Source organism: Rosa chinensis, chromosome 7, assembly GCF_002994745.2.
Source record: "Rosa chinensis cultivar Old Blush chromosome 7, RchiOBHm-V2, whole genome shotgun sequence".
NCBI lineage: Eukaryota > Viridiplantae > Streptophyta > Magnoliopsida > Rosales > Rosaceae > Rosa > Rosa chinensis.
Genome location: NC_037094.1, coordinates 91,337 through 116,272, shown reverse-complemented (window position 1 = coordinate 116,272; position 24,936 = coordinate 91,337). Strand labels below are relative to the sequence as shown.

The 24,936-nt window shown below is 38.2% G+C and overlaps 3 protein-coding genes across 4 annotated transcripts; 1 reads left to right on the top strand and 2 right to left on the bottom strand.

Moving 5' to 3' along the window:
- Nucleotides 1-1,809: 1,809 nt before the first annotated feature.
- LOC112178900 (EEF1A lysine methyltransferase 3) lies at nt 1,810-4,794 on the bottom strand. 2 transcript variants are annotated; one of them, XM_024317172.2, is made up of 5 exons: nt 4,447-4,794; nt 3,266-3,408; nt 2,843-3,027; nt 2,259-2,372; nt 1,810-2,155 (listed from the first exon to the last, which is right to left on the bottom strand). In XM_024317172.2, exons 1-5 carry the CDS (start codon nt 4,732-4,734, stop codon nt 2,052-2,054), a joined length of 834 nt encoding a protein of 277 aa, XP_024172940.1. In that variant the 5' UTR covers nt 4,735-4,794; the 3' UTR covers nt 1,810-2,051. The 2 variants fall into 2 exon arrangements, with proteins under 2 accessions (XP_024172940.1, XP_024172939.1); XM_024317171.2 differs by having other exon boundaries at nt 1,810-2,179; nt 4,447-4,793.
- An 11,097-nt stretch (nt 4,795-15,891) lies between these two features.
- Nucleotides 15,892-16,794, top strand: LOC112176157. Its single transcript, XM_024313981.1, has one exon. It carries the CDS (start codon nt 15,892-15,894, stop codon nt 16,792-16,794), a length of 903 nt encoding a protein of 300 aa, XP_024169749.1.
- A 786-nt stretch (nt 16,795-17,580) lies between these two features.
- Nucleotides 17,581-18,859, bottom strand: LOC112179588. The gene is made up of 3 exons (XM_024318049.2): nt 18,707-18,859; nt 18,480-18,626; nt 17,581-17,934 (listed from the first exon to the last, which is right to left on the bottom strand). Exons 1-3 carry the CDS (start codon nt 18,812-18,814, stop codon nt 17,755-17,757), a joined length of 435 nt encoding a protein of 144 aa, XP_024173817.1. The 5' UTR covers nt 18,815-18,859; the 3' UTR covers nt 17,581-17,754.
- Between the last annotated feature and the right edge of the window lie 6,077 nt (nt 18,860-24,936).

Sequence of the window (24,936 nt, the reverse complement as noted above, 5' to 3'; positions counted from 1 at the left end):
AAGGCGACAAGCTCGTCGTCAATGGCGTCGACGATCAGAGCCTACTTCATGCCTCTGATTCGCAGTGAAAACCCCAAACCCATAGGAAATCAGCGACTTCGATTCGCAATCAGACTCAGAATCTTGATCAATTTCAGTTTCTTCAAAACAGCGATTCGATTCGGAGCGAAGGCAATCACAATCGGAACCAACCCCGTCGCCGCTCTCAAAACCGACACGAGATCTTCCAGCGTCGGCAAAGAGAATCCGCCCTGGCCCATATCTCGGACTTCGGCCCAGAAGCTCACCAAACTTGATTACGATCAGTAAGGACTGTAATTGGTCTTGAATTATACTGTTCGTATGTTCTGTGATTCATTTCACTTTAACTTCAATTGTTCAATGGGGATTTTTCGTATCTGTGTGTATTGATGTAATGCAATTGGGTGCCCACAACATTTTCTGGGTGCCCAAACCTTTTTCTTTTTTTGGCAAAATGACAGCAGAAGCCCAGAAGAAAAGAAAAAAGAAAAAAAAATCGATGGACAATAAAGATCTATTAGAGGGCAATAGACATTTTGAATTGATATAATCTCTTCGTTTTTTTCTTTAATCAAAGTTTTAATTGTCTAATTTTAGGAAGATTAGTTCCCATTCCGACTAGCAAAAGTTCTATTGGGGGGCAATAGACTATTGGGGACAATAAGCATCTATTGGAGGGCAATAAACGTCTATTTGGGGGCAATAAATTTTTCCAGCAATCTATGAAATCTTCAACGACCCTCTCTAGAAACCTCGGGTGAGGTTTTTAGAAAAGTCCGGCAGGCGGCGGCAGGTGACTGGAATCTGACGACCGGTGACCGAAATCCTGCGAAAGTTGACTGGAATCCAGCGACCGGTGACGGGGCTCTGGCGAAGTCTCCATGGTTTCTCTCTTTTCCATTCTCTCTCTCTCTCTCTCTCTCTCTCTCTCTCTCTCTCTAAGTAACACATGGGTGAGGGTAAAATGGTATAAAAAAAAAACAAAAAACACAAAAAAAAACTTTATGGGGTATTAGGGAAGAATTCCTTAGAGTGTTTTGGGTAAGGGGGAATTAAAAAAAACTTAATGGGGTAAGTGGGAAAAAAATATCTAGAAATTGGCTTAATGGACAAAAACCCTTTTTAAAATTATGTTCTAAGTATGTTGTTGTCAATAACTTAATCTCTACAAAAACACGAACTCTAGAAATATAACAATTAAAAATTTCTACAAAGGTATCATCTCGCATCCAAACAAGAGAGATTGAAGGCAAAATATACTTTTTATTTTATTTTTTTTAATAGGACGTCAAACCTTTCATACATTCGAATCCAAGTGATTACACAACATGACCTACCCCCGAAAGGGCCACGTCAATATCAAACAAAATATACTTTGAAAGTAAAAAGAAACTTGACGAGGTTTTCATATGAGTTGACAAATTCTATTAACAATTTTAAAAAATGGAGGTCAAAATATCAAATTTAGAGATCAAACTAGAAGCACCACCGCCCAATACCATTTAGTCTAGTGGCGTAAGTCTCATTTTTGTAAGTAGGAGGTCGTGAGTTCAACTCACAATAGGCTAGTTATTGATTTGATAAAATAATAATAATAATAATAATAATAATAAATAATAATAATAAATAACAAAAGAAGCACCACCATATCCCCAATTGTTATGTGATTGAAAAAACTGTTTGTAAAGACCAAACTGCTATCACTCATGTAGAGAGAGAGAGAGAGAGAGAGAGAGAGAGATGTAAACTGTAAAATAGAAATTTCAAAGAAACTAAGACATGGATATATCCAAATTTGGAGGGGCAAATTATAACGAAAATAACTTCAGCATAATTCAAGAATAATGTAATGAAAGCTTGCTATATTACTAGTCTCCGCACTTCTGGAGATTATAAAAACTTCAGACTACAAGAGATGAATGCTAAATATCAAATGTAACAGTATAAAGAGGATTTGAGTTATATGATACGACTATGACCAACAGTATTTGGAGAAAGGGAATCTTTGTTTTCTTCGTAAAGACCAGCCATCATTTCTTGACCAAAACATACAAAACAACACGACTGCTACAAAAGTCCGGATGCCACTGACTCTGCTCCAAACGCCCAATTATGAAATCCTCCATTGCGCACTCTAAGAAATATTCAAGGACAGCATCTGTTTTAGAACAAAGATTTGAGAACAATATAGGAAAAGGGAATACAAATTTAAAGATAGAAAAGATATATAACATTACCATTTCGAAGTTCTCCAGCCAAGAAGACTGTTGTTTCAGACCCACAGAGTTGCCGCAAGGTAGACAGCAGATCCAATACTGCTCCCTCACTATAGATTACATCAGATCCTAGAACTGGAATAACATTTTGGTGAAAATACATGTATTAGAAATGTTTTGGTTGAGTACTGAAGGTGAATCCTACTTCGATGATTCACCTATAGGTCCATTACTATGATCAAGAATGAGCTGTGAAAAATGCAGTAAACTGACACCTTTTGGCCGACCATACAGACAATTTCATTAGAATGCAACTGAGAGACAAATTGTAAGTAACTAACTAAACAAGTGCCCCTCCCACTTACAAGAGGAAATATGCTTTTATGATTCAAGTCCAGGTATGAAACCTTATGGGACAAGAGTTCAGAATTCTAGTCTTTAATGCTTTTACACCAATTGTTTCAGAAAACTAAATTTCAGGCTTTGAACCTTGAGCCATGCCTGACAAGAGAAAATACTCATCCCGTCCTCAATGTTTGAAATCAAGATTTGCCATGTAATTTAGTGTATGTTTTTCTATAGGAGATATAGCCAACGGTTATTACCGAAATCAGGTGGAGGTTCTATCAGTTCCAGGTCAGGATCATCTCCCCACTGTAATTCCATCACTTTTGCTGAACCTCGCACATCCCCATGTCTCAGATTGGCATCAATGTTCTTTTTTAGTAGCCTCAATCTATCAGGAAGATCAGTGAGGACAGCTTGACTACCTAAAAGAGCTGCAATGCAGCTGGAAGAACAGAGAATCGTGGCATAAATTGAGTAAGAGAACCATTATTTTCAGGCTGGCCTACACATTAAAATCGAAGTGAACTGAAACTGTAAAGAAATAGAGTTCTGTTGGATAAGATAAATTTGATAGAAGAGTGAGTAAGATATCCTCAGTTATAGCCTTATAGGATTAAGTATCTCACAGATATAATATAAAAACAAAGGCACAGTAAAGAAGAGGTTGTATTCATTCTCACCCGACTAAACCACAGCCGGAGCCCAATTCAACAACTTTCTTGCCTTGAAGCAGCAACAACTCTGAGTCCACAGCATGCTCTAAGAACTTCCCCAATACAACTCCACTGTCCCACATGACGGCACCAGTAACCCCAGGAGTGCTCTACAGTTCAATTAATCAAGTCATTCAAGAACAAGCAGTTGAATACACAATGACTGTTCTAGCAAGATTAAAAGTGTCCTCTAACATGCTTTTTTTTACAGATTGAATAACCAACTGAAATAAGATGTTGATGGAAACTTATTCAGTCAAACAATGCAATAATCTCAGCCTGTGCACAACAGAAACAGATGTTGGAGACTACTAAGCAGGGTTGGTGTTTGAATTGTGAATGCATTTCACAAGCTAAAACACATATTCATTCAATTAGTATTCAATGAGCAGCTATTTAACATTTATGTTCCTCGGCCACATGCTAATCTGTAAGTTGAAAGACACTTTCCAGTTCTTTACTCCATCTTACTACATAACAGTAAGCCAAAGATTCCTATTCCTTTTGCCAATTTTTGGGTAACCTGCAGTCGAGTTTCAGAAAAGAAAGAGTGTCCCTCATAACAGCATCATACTTCAGATGATCTGTTAATTCTGCATTACAACATTCACAGTCTAGAGTTTTAGAGTCATGTTATGGCCAGCCTTTGATTCTGTACCGTACATGTTATGGTTAATGGGCAATGCTAAATTCCATATAATGGTCAAACAATGCAAGCTTCCTAGTTGTCCTGCCCCATGTGTGTCTTTTAGTTCAGGTGTTCTAACTGTGAAATGCAGTTATGCAGATCATAATCAACTTTGTGGCCAGGGGCAGGGAATTATCAATCAAACATTTCTCCCACTCATAATCTTTGAAATGACAAAGATAAGCCAAATGCTTCCGGAAACTAGCTATAAAAGGTTTTTTTTGTTTTTACCTTTTTATTGATACAACTACAACAGGCTGTTTTGCAGATATACAAATGCATACACATGTTTCTAAGTGTCAAAATTGAACAAGCAATTATATATATATATATATATATATATATATATATATATTTTGTGTTTGTTTTTTGGGGAAGAAGCATTTTTTTGTGTGTGTGAAAATAGTATGATGATGAATTAAATTAATGACATTATTAAGAGGAAAAACAAATAAAATACCAGGGAGGAAGGGGACTGGAAAATAGAGAGAGATTGGCCACAGGAATCGAGTTTGAGTTGAAGAGAGGATTGGGCGACGAATGCGTTTGGTTTGGAGAGAGTTGGCTGTTGGATTCCCCACAGCAACATTATCTCCTCTTCAGCTGCCGTAGCACCACATGAGTCTTCTTCTTCTTCTTCATCTTCATCTTCTTCTCCTTTTGGGGCCCTGAGCTGCCTAACCATTCCTCCATACGATCCCATTATTACCAATCTTTCCTTCTCTTCTTCTACTACTTCACTGGCCATGATTATGTCAAAAATATCAAATCGAGAGAGTTTAGAAGGATTCACGCTCTTTTGACCGGGGTTTTGGCCCAATTAATATTTGTATTCAACCAAAAAAAAAAACACTTTTTTCTTTTAACATGAACCCAAAAAAAAAAAAACACCTTCATGCTCACTGATTGGATGGTTTTAAAGAACTTGAATAAGAACAAGTGAATCTCAGTCTCATATAATAAATTTAAAAGGTAAATTATAACAACTTAAAATTGTGTATTTATTCTCAGTCATTAGAGTTAGTGTCACTTACAATTTCTCCAAAACTATCCCTTAAATCCCTTAGTTGAGCATCTGTGCTAAAGTCAATCTACAACAAATCTTTATCAGTGAGTTGTTATTGGTTGTGTAGGTCGGTTCAAATTGCACTGGCATCATTAAATATAATTTACTGTGTTCCCTGATAAAAGTTGAACCTCAATGGGAGGCACAACAATATTCCCAAAACCCTAAATTCTAAACACACACACACACACACACAATCCTTCTTGGCTAAGGATGTCCTTACCTTAGCTTAGGAACAGATTTCAAGTTTTTGACCATTTTTCGATCACATATTCACATCTTAACCATTCAATTTTTAGATCCTAATGTATAGATCATCTCTGCCAAATTTCAGCCAAACTGATGATCGTTAAGGCATTCAAACTGCAATTTACAATAATGAACATGAACGGTTCCAGTTCGACTGATTCGGTTCGTTCATTGGTTTAATCGAGATCGATACCTTAACGATCATCAATTTAACTGAAAATTTGCATAAGTGATCTATACATTAGGACCTAAAAACTGAACTGTTAAGATGTGAATATGTGATCGAAAAGTGGTCAAAAACTCAAAATCTGTTCCTAAGGCTATGGTAAGGATAGCCTTACCTAAGAAGGACTGTATACAGTCCTTCTTGGCTAAGGATGTATATATAGTATACAGTTTAGCATCATAGCTAAACAAGTTCTCCAGTCATACAGATCAAAATATTATGTGATAAAAAATAATGTAGTTTTGGCTACCTCTCACCAATCGTACAATAAGGAAAGAAAATTTTGTTGTGCCTCCCTCCCATGAGGTTTAACTTTTATTTTCATAGTTGCGTGCGTTGGACCCTGTTGACACCCAAAAATCCAGCTAACAAGCCCAATTCATGCCTTAAGGCCCAATTCATATTTTGAGGCGAATTACACCCGTAAACATCACGCCACGCACGTGGACCCAAGCCACATTCACGCACTTGGGGCTTACAAGAATGGGTGTGGTGTGGAAGGTAACGAAATTGCATGAGACCCATTATTAGTTTTAGGCTCGTTGATAGTTTTGGACTTGGGACCAAAATTCATGCCCAATGGCCTAACTCTTAATACGGGTAAGTGAAGAAGAGAAAAAGCCCAAAAACCCAAGCTCAAATCCTTTAGAACCAAACAAAATAGTAAATGCTAAACATAGGATTCTTGATCCTAGCCGCATAGCATAATCCCATAATCCCAGCAGCAGATTTCACGGCAGAAAATCTGCCAAACCTATTCCACAATCTTCTTTAGACAAAACCTGACAGGCCAAAGAGGCATTACAAAAACCAATACATGCATTTAACCCAAGCCATCTCTTTACCCAGCAGTAGAGACCTTCCACCGAGATTCCTTTAGCTGCTGGAATTGCATATAAATAGCTATGTTACTAACCAAGCAGGGGGGCAGAACGGGGTGTGCTAGCAAGCTCTCTAGCACTCTTCTTCTCCCATGCTTCCTCTCTCCCACATCCATCCATAGTTTTCCATCATTTCAAACTCATCTTCTGTCCAAACCCCCTTATCTCACAAATCTCAACCAGTATACAACACTGCTGGAACCTCTTCTTCTCAAACTCATGCTTTTCTAGCTCCCACACCACATGTATCTTGCCAAGCCTCTCTTGGAATGTTCAATTCAGTGCCTGCATATACAAGGAGCTGCCGGGAAGAACACAATAGCAAGCTTCCTAGGATTTTTAATCCTTCGAAGTTTGCTGGGCCTAGTCTTCGCTAACTCAGACAAAGGGGCAAAGTTTTGAGTCCTTACCCATGAATATCCACTGCCGTACAACTCTAATCAAAGTGCCCCCTACAAACCCTTTTACATTAGTGTAGCCACTACCTAGGAACTTTGGAGCAATTCCGTACCACAATTGCATGTCTTAGTGAGTCTTCATATGGTGTTGTAAGGGTAATCTATTTGTTTATGATTTTACTCTTGTAATTTAGTTGCAATGGGATTAAACAATAATAATCTTTTGTCATTGCTCAAAACGCTAATCCTCGATTAAAAGAGAAATGATCACTACTTTTGGGAATCCACCACCCATCCTTGGTAACAACCCACAAAGTAATTTGGTACTTCTTACTAAGATATTTGAAAATGAACTGTTTGTTCAAGTAAATCCAGAATATGTGTCTGGCCCAAACTCGAGGTTACTTGCTCTAGTTGAAATAGGGTTTATATTAGAGATATTCTCATAGAATCTTAGGAGATATCCAATCAATGTACGATTATGTTTCCATGTACAACTCTATCTCTATGCTTGTAATCCTCTATATAAAGAGGCTCCTATTATCAATGAAAGTACGATTCAATTCCCTCCCAATTTAGTTTTCCTTAAACACGTTATCGGCAAGAAGCCTTAACCCTGAAATAAATAGCCAAACCCTGATTCAAGAAGCTAAAACCCCAAATTCGAATACAAAACCTTGAAGCCTTTTCTGCCTCCACCTCACACCTTGAAGCCCTCGACCCCAGGAGTCCAGAACCGGCGGAGCCACCCCAAGAACCTGCCAGAAACCTACCGAACCGTCTACTGGAAGCTCCAAACCACCCGCAGCAAATACTCCACCGGTTCACCACCTTCCGGACCTCCAATTTCTACCAAATTTTGATATCATGAGCTCCTCAGACCAAAAATTCAGGAACCTGAAGAAATAGCCCAAAAACTGGTCCGGAAGATCCTGAACCGGCAACTTGAACATCCGGCAAAAAAGAAGAAGAAGGAAAAAAAAAAGGTGGAGGAGGCAGCCCAAGCTGAGCTTAGAAGCCTTCAAACCCAATTCCAGAAGCCCAGAAGCCCACAGTCAACTCGGCCCACTGACCAACAGCCTCTGCCACAACATCATTCGGGACCCACTGCCACGTCAGCACTAGGTCAACTCCGGTCAACACCGCCAGTCAACCACTGCCGATGACTTTTCCTGCCATTTTCCAGCAACTTTTCCGAGCACTTTTCCAGCCATATTTTCCTGCGACTTTTTCAGGCTAAATTTTCCGACGACCTATTTCAAGGTATTTTTTACTAAAAGTTCCCCTTTTTTTGAGTTTTTATTCAATTTCTCTTCTTTTTCTCGGGGACTTGCAACCTCCCTTCTTCTATCCCCCCCTTTCTACATCATAGGGGAGACCAAATTAAGCCGAACTGTGGGGGTTCGTGCTCACTCTAAGCTTGGAGCTTATAGAGTCCTCCAAACTTAGAGTTTATTGAGATAAAACGATCAACCACAAACATCATTGTTTCGATCTAATCCAACCCCTCTTGGAATCAAATTTCTTGGAAGCGACTACGCTCAGAAATTTTTATATGTTTTCGTGGTAGCCTTTTACGCTCCAAAACTAACCCTAATTTCTTGTTCTCTTTCAGGATGAGTAACCTGAACAAATTGGACTTTGCTCCATTGGGAACAACTGGCTCTGGATATCACAGGTAGGTTCGTGATGTCCGCCAGAATCTCAAGGCCTATGGAATTATACGATTCTCGAGCCTAGCCAGGACGTGCTAACTGACTGAGCAAGCTCAAGCTTTGGAAGCAAATAGAGTAGCCTTAGAGGAAAATAAGGCGAAAACCATCATTATAATGACTCGTCATATGGATGATTAGCTCCAGTACGAGTGTATGAATGAAGACGACCCTAGAAGGCTGTGGGTCTCACTCAAAGAAAGATTTGGTAACGTCCGTGACTCCCTGCTTCCTGACCTAGATTCAAGTCAGTTCTTGACTACAACTCGGAAGCACTTCCCATTAAATTCTTAATGGAATTATGTGGTAAAGAGATCACAGATGCGATGTTGATTGAGAAGACTCTCTCTACCTTCCTCGTCTCTGCATTGATGGTTGCTAAGAACTATCGAATCGATGTTACTGTAGGACGGATCACAAGGTTTCATGAGCTTAGTGGAGCCATGAATGTCACTGAAAAGCATGACAACATCCTTGTGAAGAACTATAATTCGAGATCCATGAAAACAGAGCATATTTCAGAATCCAATTATAGTCGTGCCCCTAAGAGAGGGTGCCAAGAGCGAAACCCTAATGGTCCATGTAATCGCTTGACTTGGGAAGGTAACCACCAAAATAGGCGAACATGGAACCGAAAAGGTAAACGTGGAAAGAGAGAGGGAGGCAACACTTCTGGCCATGTTGGTGGCACCACCAACACTAAGAGCCATCTAAATGACGCTTTCAAAGCGCCTCAATCAATAGAGTATGAGCAAAGAGATGTATGTTCTCGATGTGTAGTATCTGGTCATTGGGCACACATTTGTAGAGCTCATGAAGAAATTGTCACCGCCTACAAAGCATATTGTGAAGCAAGAGAAGCTCACTATGTGGAACAAGAAGATCAAGAATATCAAGAAGATGATCTAGAGTGAAGGGTTAAAGACTACAAATCTGGCTGGGATCAATAGATCGCCAATTCTGTTTAAGTCTTTATTTTTCCAAGAGATGTAATAGGCAATTGCCATATATTTTTGTAGTAAATGCCAATGGTTCAGTCTTTCTTCAAAGAAGGCTCACCCAAAGTAAGTGTGATGTCTAGGAAGGTTCTGAGATTAGTGGTACTTAAGCAAGCCTTGCTCCACTGACATCTCTCTACTCACCTAGTCACATTTATTTTGGAATTACCGAAAGAAGTTAGACGACTACCATTGTTTGCATTAGCTAGCATTTTGGATTAGATTTTCTTTGGTCAAAGAGACAATGATGTAACTCCGTTGGCTTATAAATAAAATTTTGAGTTCTTTTCATTATGACTTCATTTTGATTCTGAGCATATTACTTTTGTGACTACGATGGATGGGTCATCAATATTAATTCAAGGACATGGAATAGCCCCAGTTCCCCTTGCCAAATGGCACCTTGATTACTGTCACAAAACTCTCTACGCTCTTTGGGCAAATTGCACATATGAATAGCCAACAGATTCCATGCGAAAACGCATGTAGAGAACGGAAATGAGTTCCTTTGCAATACCGCTAATGATTGCGAAACAAAGGAGCATCTTAGGGAAGTTTATGTGTTTCTCTAGTGGACTCTATGTCACTATTCGAGCTATTAAATCAAATAAAGTTATGAGAGAAGATCTCCTGGATTTAGACACATATTGACTTTGTCATGACAGGATAGGTCATCCTGGTCATGATATGAAGATCCGTCTACTAAAGACTTCACATGGACATCCTTTCTCTTGAGCGAAACGAAGCATGAATCAAAAGTTGATTCCTGTACTAAGTGTGACCGACGCTGCTGCCTAGGGCACCGCCTCCGCCCACCACCAGCTTAGGGGTGGCGTAGTCCCTATCCATGACACCATGGATGGCGTCCATCATGGTGATGGCGTCCCAGGTGATGCTGCAATCACCAACTTGCTTCAAATAGCGTTTCAGACGCTCAAGCCCAACAAAAATCCTCATTGGTTGCTTCTAAAGCCTCTCACTCGTTTTACAAAGCCCGTTCCTTAAGGAAATTAGGACTGAGACCGTCCTATGCAAAGGATATAAAAAATACTCATTATGTTCTTACATAGAATCTGTGGACTAGTTCAACCAACTTGCAGACGTTTAAATATCTCATGATGTTGTTGACACGCAAACACGTTGGTCACGTGTTGTGACATTGTCCACTTGTAAATGTTGCTTATGCTACACTCCTAGCACATATCATACAACAACGGGCTCACTCCCCGGATCATCATATTCCGTCAATTGGACTTGACGATGCTAGAGAGTTTACATTGCAGACTTTCGATAGTTATTGCATTGGGACTAATGTTAGATATTATATTCCCATGAACACACTCTAATGGTCTCGCGGAAATGACTATGATGTTAGTCCGGACATTGGTAATGCTTACCAATCTCCTTATATCCGCTTGGGGTGATGCAATAACTCATGCAGCTATACTAATTCGTCTATGACATACCGCCACTCAATCTACCTCTGCGTTATAGCTAGTGACTGGGTACAAGTATCGTACTTACGCATATTTGAGTGTGCAATTTATGTGCCAATTGTGCCGCCACAGCGCCCTATGATGGGTCCTTACAGACGAATGGGCAACTACGTTGGATTTGAGATTCCAACTATCATCTGCCACTTAATGCCCTTGCTAAGCGATTTCCTTAGAGCTATTTGCGGATATCACTTTAATGAGACAATCTTCTCCTCGTTAGGGGGAGATAAGAACATAAATGTTCAGCAGGAACGACAGGAATTGTCGTGGCCTGTCCCCACTCATTTCGATCTCTACTAAAGTGACGAGATCACACATCTGCTGCAAATATGCCTGCAAGGAAGTATGTCCCTACGAGAGGACGTAGCGCCACCCTACACCGAGGTAGGCATGGCGCCAACGCCAAAGAGAGTGGCACTCTGGCGTTACAGGCCATGACCCCAGTTAGGATGCGTGGAAGGCCCGTGTGTTCGAAGGATGCTTTGGCACAACCTAATCATTGGATCATCGACACTCAAAATCCGTCTCATGAGAATCTTCCGGGTTATGGTTATCGTTGGGGGACGCCTCAACGTTAGAACCTATTCCTGAAAATATAGAGCTCTATGAAAATTACACTAGTGTACATGGGACGTGGGATAGAAACTCCATCATAATTAATGATGTAATCGCGCATGAGTGTGTTAAGTCCAATTATATAGAACCATGCTCCGTTGATGAATGAATGCCAACGTAGAGAGATTTGGCCTAAATGGAAAGATGCGATCCAGGTTAAGTTGGATTCTCTAACGAAGAGGAAGGTTTCAAGCCAGTGATGCCAACACCTCCTAACATAAAACCTATTGCCTAATGGGTCTTCGTTAGAAAGCGTGATGAGAAAAAGAGATGGCAATCTAGTCTAATGGTGCAAGGCTTCTCACAAAACGCTCTGGAATCGACTACGATGAGACATATTCTCTCGTAATGGATGTCATTACACTCCACTACCCTGTCAGTTTGGTAGTTTCCAAATAACTGATCATGCAGCTTACGAATGTGGTCACTACGTATCTCTATAGGGATCTAGATACGGAATATACATGAAGGTTCATGGAGAACTTCATTTACCCAAGTCAAGTGGCTCTAGACCACGGAGCGCGTTTTACAAAGAGGTTGAAATGCTCACTAAAGTGACTACTTGATTGGGAAAGGATATGCCCGCGCGTTTTCATAACAAGTTTCGGATTATATCGCAGTTCATGTTGGACATGATCTTCATTAGAAACCCTTAAAGAGTTAAGGGAAAACGTTGAACACTTGAAATCCAAGTTTGAGATGAAGGATTTTGAGAGAACACGATTATGTCTCGGTTTGGAACTTGAGCATCGTGTTGATAGATGCTTAGGCTTTTTGACAAGATCAAACCTTCAAGCACCCCCATGATCGTCCTTAGTCTTGATCCTTAAAATGATCCTCTTCGTCTGAAGGATGATGACGAAAATGTGCTAGAGGCAGAAGTGTTTGACATGAGTACAATAGGCGCATTATTGTACTTACCCCAATGCACAAGACCGGACATCTCATATGTTGTGAACTTGTGTTGGATCATAATTCATATACATATTTGTGCCCTAAAATATGAAAATTACTTGTTCTAAAGTTCAATTTGATGTTGACTAATCCAATTTCATTATTTTCCTAATCTTATACTTTACTTAATCTTTGTATTTATTTATATTTATTTATTTTCCTTATCATGTTAGGAAATAATGGAGAAGAGAAAGTAAGTTAGACATTTTCCTACTCCGGCTAAGAGAAAGTGAGCTAGACAAGAAAGAAGGGGTAGCCTCCTGACCAAACGAACTCCGAATGAGTTGAAACTTTCCAGTTTCATCCTAGAAATCCCAAGGATAATTTGTTATGAAGAGTGCCAGAGCTAGTTTTGAGTGCAAAGCCTTCAAACAGTCAGTTCAATTTTCTGAAAGACAAAAACTGGAAAACCTGACATGTACGTATTTCAGAAGCATTTACGGCCAAACCACAGTGAACTCTGAAATTTTACCAGGATGATCTACACTCATGGAGAAACATTTGATATGAAGAAATCAGAGGCCAATTCTGAAGTCTTAGTGGATAATTAATTGAATGAATTAAGGGGCAGAAAGTGACCTAAAACCAGCTCAACATTCATCATGTTCATGTTTCCCACCCACATAAAGAAAGCTAGATGCTTTTCTCTTTTTCCTTGGATATATTTTTCTACTCCAATCTCTGTAATAGATCATCATTACTTCCATACTCCACCTTCATGCTTTGTTTTTATTCATCATTACTTCCCTATTTTTCTTCTCTATATAAACCATCACCCATTCCACCCCATTACATCTTCTTTCTCTCTTCATCTCCTCCATAAAACCTCCATATCCACCTCCCAAAATCCAAACTCATAATATTCATACTCCCCTTACTACTCCATCTCCTCCATCACCACCACCATAACTACCATCTTCCACCACCATAAACTTCATCACTACCACTCAAAATTAGCCAAAGAAGCATCATATCTTCATCACCATTCCATTCATCATCAACACCAACAAGTTCATAATCCATTCATTCCACCAACAAGAAGGATCTAAGGGGAAAACCATGGAGGAGCTGGTCATCAATTTGTCAAGCTTCAACTAGTTCACTCTTTCCTTAAACTCCATAATTTTCCTTGATGTATTTTAAATTTGGTGTTAATTTGTATGAATATGAGTGAGTAGTTACTTTGTTGGGGCTAGGATTGAAAGCCCTAGCTAATATTGTATGGATTGATGCTATAATATGATGTTATGTAATTTTCTTTAACATACCTACATGCTAGTTCAAGAATTGAATGCATATGCTTAGACTTTACCACTTTGAGTATGTGTGTTTGCTATGTCATGATATAATGTTTAGAGATTGGGAACCTTTGAATGTTAAAGCATGAAAGCACACTAGGTGTGCATATAGGGGTTGTGAATTACAATCACTTAATTAGAGATAAGGTTGGTTGGTTTGCATGATTTCTTCATCTCCAAACTTTATGCACTGGATACCTAATCAGATTGAAATGCATGACTTAAATAGTTAAGTACTACACCCGAGAGGGGCTGCTTGATATCACAAAAGGAGCATGTCCCTTGTCATATCCGAGAGGGATGCAAGGAGAGAAATTGGTTAATTAATTTAGCATCATTCATATTGAAATGCATCAATACTTGCAAGGGAGGTTAGTGGTAGACAATCTAAATCCTAACTTTCATCTATTTGATCACTAGTTTAGTTTAGAGTAATTTAGTTTACATTTGAGCATCTAGTTGTTTTTAATTCAAATCATCTCCAAAAACCAAAATCAAATCACTACTCCATCTTGCACATACTCACCATGAGCCTAGAATTCCTTATGAATTTAGGTTTGTGATTGTACATTTGCATATTCTAGCTCTCCTTAGGTTCACACCCTAGTTAGTGAAAGGAATCAAATCCCTGTGGGTTCAACAACATTTCTTAAATCCTTATACTATTACTTGTACCCCTTATACTTTAGGGTGGCTATTTGGCTAACAACTTGTTAGCTAGGTATAGCTGTGCGCCAACGCGACGCCATTGGATTGGTGGAAAAAGATATCCTTAAGTACTTGAGATGTACGATTGATATGAGCTTGTTCTATCCCTACAGAGAAATGATAGATTCGGACCCATCACACACCAGGAGCGTCGCTAACGCTGGCCTGCGTCCATTATCCCCATCCCAAAAAGACATGTGTTTTTGGAAGGTTTTGCTGATATTGGGTATCTCTCTTACCCATACAAAGGTTATTCCCAAACTGGTTAAGTGTTCACCATGGGAAAATACCGTGATATCTTAGAGGTCTACAAAACATACCTTAGTCGTTATATCCTCGAACCATGCAGAGATTATTGCTCTTCACGAAGTGGTTTGTGAATGTTTATGGATTGGATCCATAATTACACATGTTCGAACAATTGTGGTTTGAAGTCTACCACAGATAAGCCTACGAGCATTTAGGATAATGCTGCTTATCTTCAATAAGTGAAGTAAGGCTATATCAAAAATGACAACACCAAGGATAATCAGCAACAACAGACTATCCTCAAGATCAAAGTGAAGGTTTGATCTGAGGACAGTGTGGCAGATTTGCTCACTAAGTCATTGCCTAAATTCCACTTTCGAGAAACATGTTGGTAGCATCGTTTGCTGAAGTTATCCAAACTCCCATGACCGTAGTCATTAGGGGGAGATGCAGATATCATGGGAAAATGTCTACATGTATGGTCTCAAAATTTGAATGGTGTATTGTGCTCTTTTTCCCCTTCGACCGAGGTTATTTTTATTCCACAGGGTTTTTGTTACTTGGCAAGGTTTTTAATGAGGCAACAAGAGGAGCATCACATTTGGGCAACACAAGGGGGAGTGTTCAAGTAAATTCAGAATATGTGTCTGGCCCAAACTTGAGGTTAATTGCTCTAGTTGAAATAGGGTTTATATTAGAGATATTCTCGGAGAATCTTAGGTGATATCTAATCAATGTACGATTATGTTTTCATGTACAACTCTATCTCTATGCTTGTAATCCTCTATATAAAGAGGCCCCTATTATCAATGAAAGTACGATTCAATTCTCTCCCAATTCAGTTTTCCTTAAACACTGTTCACAAAATTATTTCTAGATTTTCAATTGAATCCTCTAGTTTCCCACTTTGGTTGTATCCCTAAGGCCTCGTTTGGTTCTTGGAAAGGAAAATAATTCCTTTGTCTTTCCTATAGGAAGGGAGATGAGGTGAGCAATCGGAGAATGAGGTGTTCTGGAAGAAATTGTGGAGGGTACATGTTCCCCCTAAGGTTCGTATGCATGCATGGAGGCTGGTGAAGGAAATTTTACCTACAAAAGCTGCTCTAGCTCGACGTAGGGTATCACTCCCAGATTTTCTATGCCCTTTTTGCTCCATTGAAACTGAACATGAAAAACATGTTTTTAAAGACTGTGATGTGGTAGGAATTTTCTGGAAGTTTCTCCTTTTGAAGCTTAGGCCAGCAATTCACCCAGCTACTACTGTTACAGATTGGTTCTGGAGCATGTTTGAGTCCCTAAAAGGTGAGCAACTAGAGCTATTCTTGATGTCTTTATGGGCAGTGTGGAGTGAAAGGAATAATTTGGTCTGGAAGGATGGGTATTTTAACCCCCTGAATATGACAAAGTGGGTGAGCAACTTATTGCAAGAGTACCAGAAGTTCCGTGTCCGAGTTGGGAAGTGTATGAGGAGACCAACCAAAAAATGGGCCTATCCTCCGCGTGGTACGCTGAAGGTGAACATCGACGGTGGTTTTAGACAGGAAATTGGTTGGGGAGGTATTGGTGTTGTTGTCCGAAATGAAAATGGTGACTGCATGGCAGCGTTGGCAAGACTTCTCCCTTTTGTACAGTCAGCTATACAGGCGGAAGCAGAAGCTCTTCGTGCCAGCTTGTTGATTGCAGTACATCAAGGATGGAATGATATAGAGGTGGAGTCAGACTGTGCTATGCTTGTTAATGCCCTTGAGGGGGAGATGGAGGGCTTATCAGAGATTGGTCGAATTGTGGAGGATTGTAAAAGGTATGCTAATTCTTTTCTTTCTTTCCAATTTCGACATGTATATCGTGAAACAAATGGTGTGGCCAATAGGTTAGCACACTTTGCTAGTTGGAATGATCTAGATGAGTATTGGGTAAAGGACACCTGTTATTATTCGGGATGTTCTCTATGGGGATAATTGTAATGCTTCAAGGGGTTTAGACATAATGTCTCCTCCCAACTTATTCTATTAATAATACACTTCGGTGCTTGGAAGAGGCTCCTAGTTGAGGGCCTCTTTCCCATTTAAAAAAAAAGAAGGACGGGAGATGAAATTTCCGAAGAATTTTTTATTTTAATGTTTGGTAATATAAAAAAACTTATCCAGAAATTTGTTAAAAAATTTGTAATTAATACAATAAAATAATATGTTGTGAGTAATAAATACAAAGAAAGAAAGGGAAAAAGTGATTCATTTCAATTATGGAAGGAAACATTCCCCCCCCCCCCCCCCCCCATTTTCGTTTGCTTTAGGAAAATATTTCTTTTCTTTTTGCATCCCAAACGCAAAAAATGAACAATTTTCCTTTTCCAATGCTTACTTTCCGCAAATAAAACGACGCCTAAGATTTCTTCACCACATCTCAACAGAGAAAATCAATCAAACTAATAAATTGAGATGAGCAGTCCGAATACGAAACTTGGCTGTGGGAGAGATAGAGTAATGCATATGCCAATAACCTCTCTAAACTATCACTCGATTAGACGCGGTAAAGAGTGGTAGCACATGTTACATATTCCAAACCCTCTCATCACATGAGCTTATGCCTTGTTGTTCACACTGAGAACAGGCAGGTCCTATTAGCACTCCTCATTTAGCCTCCTGTACTCTAAACCAAATATTCCGTACTTTTTTTTTTTTTTCCCGCACTGAGTTTAGAATGCAAGTAGCTAAGATGGTAACATGGAATGTAGACAGCACTCCCAGCCACAACTGCATAAGAATAAATGATACTTCCGATGAGACAAACTCCATACAAAAAGTAGCTTACATAAGTTCTCAGCAGAACTTATTTCAGCAGCTCATAATTACATGCTTAATAATCCAGGGATAGGTTCCCGGATGTTGTGTACATATTACATAAAGAGAAATAAGATGTTATTCAATCTCAATCTGTTGCGGGGTTTCTTCTTCAGGGTTAAATCCTTCAGCATCAACTTCTTCCTCTGTAATCCCTGAGGCTTCCACAGTCCTTGAAACCCACTCCTTGAGTGGATCATCATTCAAATCAAGTCGTAGAAGGCCTGCAAACATCCCTCCCATGAAAGCAACTGGTTCCTACAGGACAATACACAGAGGGAACGTTGGAAATGATAGTGCATCATTTACATACAACAATATTCATTCTCATGGATTTCATTTTCATTTCAAAAGTCATATGTTATTAAGCAAATGGTGAAGAGCTAGAGTTACTTTTAGATGAAAGCTGCTGATACAAAGAATTTAATTCAGCGGAGTCTAGTTGAGGAAGATGTAAGAAAAACCACAATGTATTGGTAGGATTGCAATGTGATATATTTGCAAGAACATCACAAATTTGGATTTTTTGAACCTTCTAACTCTTTCAGGTTCTCAAGGGGGCTCCAGTCTGTCATCCATATAGGGTGTAAATTTGGGCTCTTATAACAAATTATTTGTCTTCCAACAAAGCTTGCTACAGATAATGGTAACTACGAAACCTTAATCACATACTTCTACACACAACCCTTAGCATAAAATCCTCAGAAGGAAGGTAATTGGGAACTCAGATTTCAGTAATACAAATCCAAATTATACAAGGGCTATGAATTGACTAGATAATGGCTGAAGACTTATTAAGGTACCTGAAGCGCTTTTCTGACAATAGGCTCTTCAATAGGATTGGAGAAAAACGCTTTAACCCCGTGATAGTTTCCCAAACGCACTCTTCTGCTGCTGGGATTCAGCTTCTTTGTTAATGCCGAGGGTTTTATGAGCTTCTTTGATTTCCACTGTGATGTGACGCAAATTTCAATTATTCATAAAAATTGGAAAATCAGATTAAGAGGGGAGAGAGATCGGATATACACACCAGTGGCTGTGCACACGAAGAAACATTGACAAGTGAGACTGACATATTGAGCTTCCTCTGCTGCTTCTGGTTCCGGTTCCCGACATGTAGATTTATAACCATAACCATATATTCTCTTCTTCTCTATTATTGGGCCTCACATTTTCAAATTCATTGGGCCAACCTTATAATTTCTGTTACAAAGGAAGCCTAAAACTTATACGGCCTTCTCCAACATAAACTTCTCAATCTAAATTATAGACTTTTATTATCTAAAATCTATCTCCAATAGTGGGTTGAGTCTATATCAAAAATCAAGTTGGGTGTCTAAAGTCTATATGATGGTCTAATTATAAAAAAAACGTTTATTTAGACGTTTGAAAGCAAGAGCTGGCCTAGCTGGCTGTTTATACAAAATTAGTAATTTTTTCCTATCAAATCTCACACTCACCTCCTCATAATTTGTCACTTTCTTCACCTTCCCTACTTCTTTTCGTCCTCATTTCGCTTACATACTAAAGTTTCTGTTTCTTATTTCAAAATGGTATCCAATCCAAAAAAAAAAAAGAGAAATTGGACACCAAAGAAAGATGAAACTTTATACAGATAAAAATCTAATCAATAATCTGTAGAGTTGTGTATGAACCAACACGTGGACTTGAAAGTCTTACCTTCAATCCTTAAAATTATATTTTTGTCTCAAACATAAATTCTAAGTAGACTTGAATTAGTATGTAACTAAAAACACTTATGATTTTGAAGTATACAAATTAAAAACAATAAAAGATATTAGAGTCTATAATTTAGACCTCAAACCATTGGAGTTGGAAAAATTATAGACCTTACTGTTTGGATGAATAGTACCTTTCAAAGGTTTAAAAATTTAGACCATGGTGGAAATCAAAGAAGCTCATCACTACAGTAGATAGATACTCGTGTGGTTTTATAAAATAATGCTAAATACTCATGAGGTTTTCGATAATAATTCTCTACTTGAATGAGAGCTAGTCTTTCTGTGATTACGCGAGTCCAGTGTTGTTTGTCTTATGAATTCACCTATGATTAGTTGCTCTGGGGGCTTGAGTAATTAGCCCTTGTCATAATAGAAGCAATCATGAGGAGCATGCTATATGATTTTTCTGTCTACTTGGCAATGAAGAATAATATACCTGGTTAAATTTTCTGTCTCTCTCGATTAAATCCTGCCTCTAATTACTTATTTTCTTTGATTTCCACTGTGATGTGACGCAAATTTCAATTATTCATAAAAATTGGAAAATCAGATTAAGAGGGGAGAGAGATCGGATATACACACCAGTGGCTGTGCACACGAAGAAACATTGACAAGTGAGACTGACATATTGAGCTTCCTCTGCTGCTTCTGGTTCCGGTTCCGGTTCCCAACATGTAGATTTATAACCATAACCATATATTCTCTTCTTCTCTATTATTGGGCCTCACATTTTCAAATTCATTGGGCCAACCTTATAATTTCTGTTACCAAGGAAGCCTAAAACTTATAAGGCCTTCTCCAACATAAACTTATCAATCTGAATTATAGACTTTTGTTATCTAAAATCTATGGGAAAAATTCACCAACGATGTCTGGACACTTAGGGGACTTTCAGAATAATACCTGAACTTACAAAGTTATCAATGTGATACCTGGACTCATTTTTTCGTATCAATGTGATACCTACGGCCAATTTCCGTCACGGAGCCGTTACGGAAATTGGTCATAGGTACGACATTGATACGAAAAAATGAGTCCAGGTATCACATTGATAACTTTGTAAGTTCAGGTATCATTCTGAAAGTCCCTTAAGTGTCCAGACACCGTTGGTAAATTTTTCCCAAAATCTATCTCCAATAGTGGGTTGAGTCTATATCAAAAATCAAGTTGGGTGTCTAAAGTTTATATGATGGTCTAATTATAAAGAAAACGTTTATTTAGACGTTTGAAAGGAAGTGCTGGCCTAGCTGGCTGTTTATACAAAATTAGTAATTTTTTCCTATCAAATCTCACACTCACCTCCTCATAATTTGTCACTTTCTTCACCTTCCCTACTTCTTTTCTTCCTCATTTCGCTTACATACTAAAGTTTTTGTTTCTTATTTCAAAATGGTATCCAATCCAAAAAAAAAAAAAGAGAAATTGGACACCAAAGAAAGATGAAGCTTTATACAGATAAAAATCTAATCGATAATCTGTAGAGTTGTGTATAAACCGACACGTGGACTTGAAAGTCTTACCTAACAATATATAGTAAGATTCCTTCAATCCTTAAAATTATATTTTTGTCTCAAACATAAATTCTAAGTAGACTTGAATTAGTATGTAACTAAAAACACTTATGATTTTGAAGTATACAAATTAAAAACAATAAAAGATATTAGAGTCTATAATTTAGACCTCAAACCATTGGAGTTGGAAAAATTATAGACCTTACTGTTTAGATGAATAGTACCTTTCAAAGGTTTAAAAATTTAGACCATGGTGGAAATCAAAGAAGCTCATCACTACAGTAGATAGATACTCGTGTGGTTTTATAAAATAATGCTAAATACTCATGAGGTTTTCGATAATAATTCTCTACTTGAATGAGAGCTAGACTTTCTGTGATTACGCGAGTCCAGTGTTGTTTGTCTTATGAATTCACCTATGATTAGTTGCTCTGGGGGCTTGAGTAATTAGCCCATGTCATAATAGAAGCAATCATGACGAGCATGCTATATGATTTTTCTGTCTACTTGGCAATGAAGAATAATATACCTGGTTAAATTTTCTGTCTCTCTCGATTAAATCCTGCCTCTAATTACTTATTTTCTGTTGGGATATAGATAAATGCATTTATCCAGTGTTTTGTTGCGGTTCGAAGAATTTCTTCATTATATGATCTAGAAGAAGCAGTCTACAAGAATTAGGGCATCGAGAAGTTTGAAGAGCTAGGGCTAGGCCCTTTGGTGCGACACTCACTTGTTTTGTATTATTACTCAGTGAAGTCTGATACTAATGAAGTTTATAAGATTACTAGCGATGATATAATATCTTTACTCTCTGAGTACATGGATGCCTGCAAGAATAAAGAAATTAAGATTGAACAATTTTTAGATTTCATTGTAAAGAAGCGATCAATTGTAAGCAAGGAAGATAATGGAATACGAATTCAGAGCATGGGGTAGTGGAATATGAATTCAGAGTAGGATTAGGCGATGACAAGTGCAGTAGCAAAACACGAGTACAAGTGTAATAGAAGAACTGGACGAGTATGAGTGCAGCGAGTGTAGTAGCAGGATTGGATGAGTGCAGTAGCAGGATTAGGCGATGATGAATGCAGTAGCAGAATACGAGTACAAGTGCAGTAGCAGAACTGGACAAGTATGAGTGCAGCGAGTGTAGTAGCAGGATTAGACAAGTGCAGTAGCAGGACTAGGCGATGACGAGTGCAGTAGCAGAACACAAGTACAAGTGCAGTAGCAGAACTAGACGAGTATGAGTGCAGCGAGAGCAGTAGCAGGATTGGACGAGTGCAGTATCAGGATTAGGCGATGACAAGTGCAGTAGCAGAACACGAGTACAAGTGCAGTAGCAAGCAACATGATTTGAACAAAAAAGAGTTTGGATTAAAGAAAATACTTAAGATTTAGTTATCCATGCATGAAGGTTAGAATTGTAAAAGATTAAATTCAGTTTACCCCCCTGAGGTTTGGGGGTAATTTCATGTTTGTCCATGTCCTCTCAATTTGATCAGTTTACCCCTCGAGCTTTTCAATTCTCCTCAATCGTGTCCATTCCGTCCAATTTGGACGTTAAGTTTGACAAAAAAAACCCACTTTAAGGGCTAAAATTGTCACTTCAAGGGGAAAAAAACACCATGACAAAAAAAAAAACGAGAGAATTCCACAAATGGTCACTCAACTATGACTCATTCGACACTTTGGTCACTGAAGTTTCAAATATATCACTTTGGTCACTCAACTATTACACTGTCAATCACTTAAATCACCCAAAGAGTATTTTTTATAATTTTTTTTAATGAAAAAAATTAACAAAGTGACTTAACTGATTGACAGTGTAATAGTTGAGTGACCAAAGTGATATATTTGAAATTTCAGTGACCAAAGTGTCGAATGAGTCATAGTTAAGTGACTATTTGTGAAATTTTCCCAAAAAAAAACCATGATAATTTTTTTTTTTGTCATGGTTTTTTTTATTTTTTATTTCTCTCTCATTGAAGAAGAAGAATTTTTTTTTGGTCATGATTTTTTTTTTTAATTCTCTCTCATTGAAGAAGAAGAAGAATATTTTTTTTTAGATTGTCATTTCAAGGAAAAAAACACCATGACAAAAAAAATTATTCTTATTTTTTTTAAAAAAAATTCTCTCTCATTGAAGAAGAAGAAGAAGAATTTTTTTTGTCATGTTTTTTTTTTTTTTTTTTTTAATAAATTTTCTTCTTCTTCTTCTTCAATGAGAGAGAATTAAAAAAAAAAAAACCATGTCCAAAAAAAAAAAATTTGTCAAACCTTGAAATGACCAAAAAAAAGAATTTTCTTTTGTCATGGTGTTTTTTTCCTTGAAATGACAATTTTAGCCCTTAAAGTGGTTTTTTTTTTTTTTTCCAGACTTAACGTCCAAATTAGACGGAATGGACATGGTTGAGGATAATTGAAAAGCTTGAGAGCTAAACTTATTAAATTGAGAGGACATGGACTAACATGAAATTACCCCCAAACCTCAGGGGGGTAAACTGAATTTAATCCAATTGTAAATGTCTTATTGACACATGGCAACAAAGTAACATAAAGAAATTATTCTCAGAAAAAAAAAAAAAAAGTAACATAAAGGGATTAGAAATCAAAAGAAGTATATAAGGGTAAAAAAATAAATTAACTCATGACATTCGTCAAGTGGAGAGCAGATTGTCTTTATTTGTAAGATTTAATCCTTATAAAGAGATTAGAAATTAAAAGAAGTAATTAAGGGTAAAAAAGTAAATTAACTCATGACATATGGCAAGTGGAGAGCAAATTGTCCTTATTTGTAAGATTTAGTCTTTATATGTTTAATTCAATTTTTAAATGATGTATTTGTCAAATTATCTTTTTTCGATAACTTATATATAATTGGGCTAAATAATGTTTAGTCCTTGAACTTTTGCCCTAAAAACACTTCAGTCCCTGACCTTCTAATTTCACACGTTTAGTCCATGTACTCTAAAATTTCGGACCAATAGGTCCTTGCAGTTACTTTCCATCCAAAATCTCGGTTAAATCGATGACGTGACTATTTTTTAGGGCCAAAATGTTTATTCTACCCTCACTTTTTTATTTAATTTATATTTTTTCTCTTTCTTTTTTTTTTCTTTTTTCTTTTATGTTTTCTATTCTTCCAGCCCCATGAAACCTCCACCGTCTCCTCCCCTCCACCCCCTATGGCATCCTATGCGACGTCCCCTACACTGCCCTCCCCATTCGCCACCTGCATCAGCACCTCTATAAACAAAGAAAACACAGACAGAATATCAACCTTATCAATTCCCCACTCAGCTTTCAATCGAACAATCATGCTTTAATAATCAGAGAGATTTCAACCAAACTAAACCGTCTCCTCCCCTCCACCCCCTATGGCATCCTATGCGGCATCCCCTACACTGCCCTCCCCATTCGCCACTTGCATCAGCACCTCTATAAACAAAGAAAACATAAACAGAATATCAACCTTATCAATTCCCCACTCAGCTTTCAATCGAACAATCATGCTTTAATAATCAGAGAGATTTCAACCAAACTAAACCAAACTCAGTTAAGTTAATTCCAATTATCACACTCCACAAGTCTGAGCATTCTGAAATCATTTTCAACCACAAGTCTGAGCAAAGAACTGAATTGCTGTGGTTGGAAGACAAAGCTCGGTTCATCTCCGGCCACGCTTAGTTTGCATCCACTTCAGAAAGTCCAGAATTAAGCATCACTGAGCGCCAAATTTTCTCTAAGACAACATTAGCTTCGAAATCAAACCCAAAAGACCAGAAAAGCCGTTGTGGACGGTGAACTCCGACGAAGCCGATAACCAAAACATCAATTCCATCAGAACTCAACTATAATCAAAATCAAGCACATCAATGTGCAGAGCATGAAGAGTAGATGAATTTTCTCACCTTATGCACTATCGATTTCGGCCGGAGTTGCAGGAAAAAGCCTAGAAACCGTCGGAGAATTTGGGCGTCGATTTTTGCTCCAGGGTCGAC

Bases quoted from the DNA above. Each gene is read 5' to 3' on its own strand.
- LOC112179588 (XM_024318049.2), bottom strand. From the start codon at position 18,814: ATGGTTATGGTTATAAATCTACATGTCGGGAACCGGAACCAGAAGCAG. The intron at 18,627-18,706 runs GTGTGTATATCC...GTCACATCACAG, and splicing joins CTTCGTGTGCACAGCCACTG to TGGAAATCAAAGAAGCTCAT. The intron at 17,935-18,479 runs GTACCTTAATAA...ATTGTCCTGTAG, and splicing joins TTGTCAGAAAAGCGCTTCAG to GAACCAGTTGCTTTCATGGG.
- LOC112178900 (XM_024317171.2), bottom strand. From the start codon at position 4,734: ATGGCCAGTGAAGTAGTAGAAGAAGAGAAGGAAAGATTGGTAATAATG. The intron at 3,028-3,265 runs GTGAGAATGAAT...CTGTTCTTCCAG, and splicing joins TCCGGCTGTGGTTTAGTCGG to CTGCATTGCAGCTCTTTTAG. The intron at 2,180-2,258 runs GTAATGTTATAT...GTTCTAAAACAG, and splicing joins GGCTGGAGAACTTCGAAATG to ATGCTGTCCTTGAATATTTC.
- LOC112176157 (XM_024313981.1), top strand. From the start codon at position 15,892: ATGCATGCATGGAGGCTGGTGAAGGAAATTTTACCTACAAAAGCTGCT.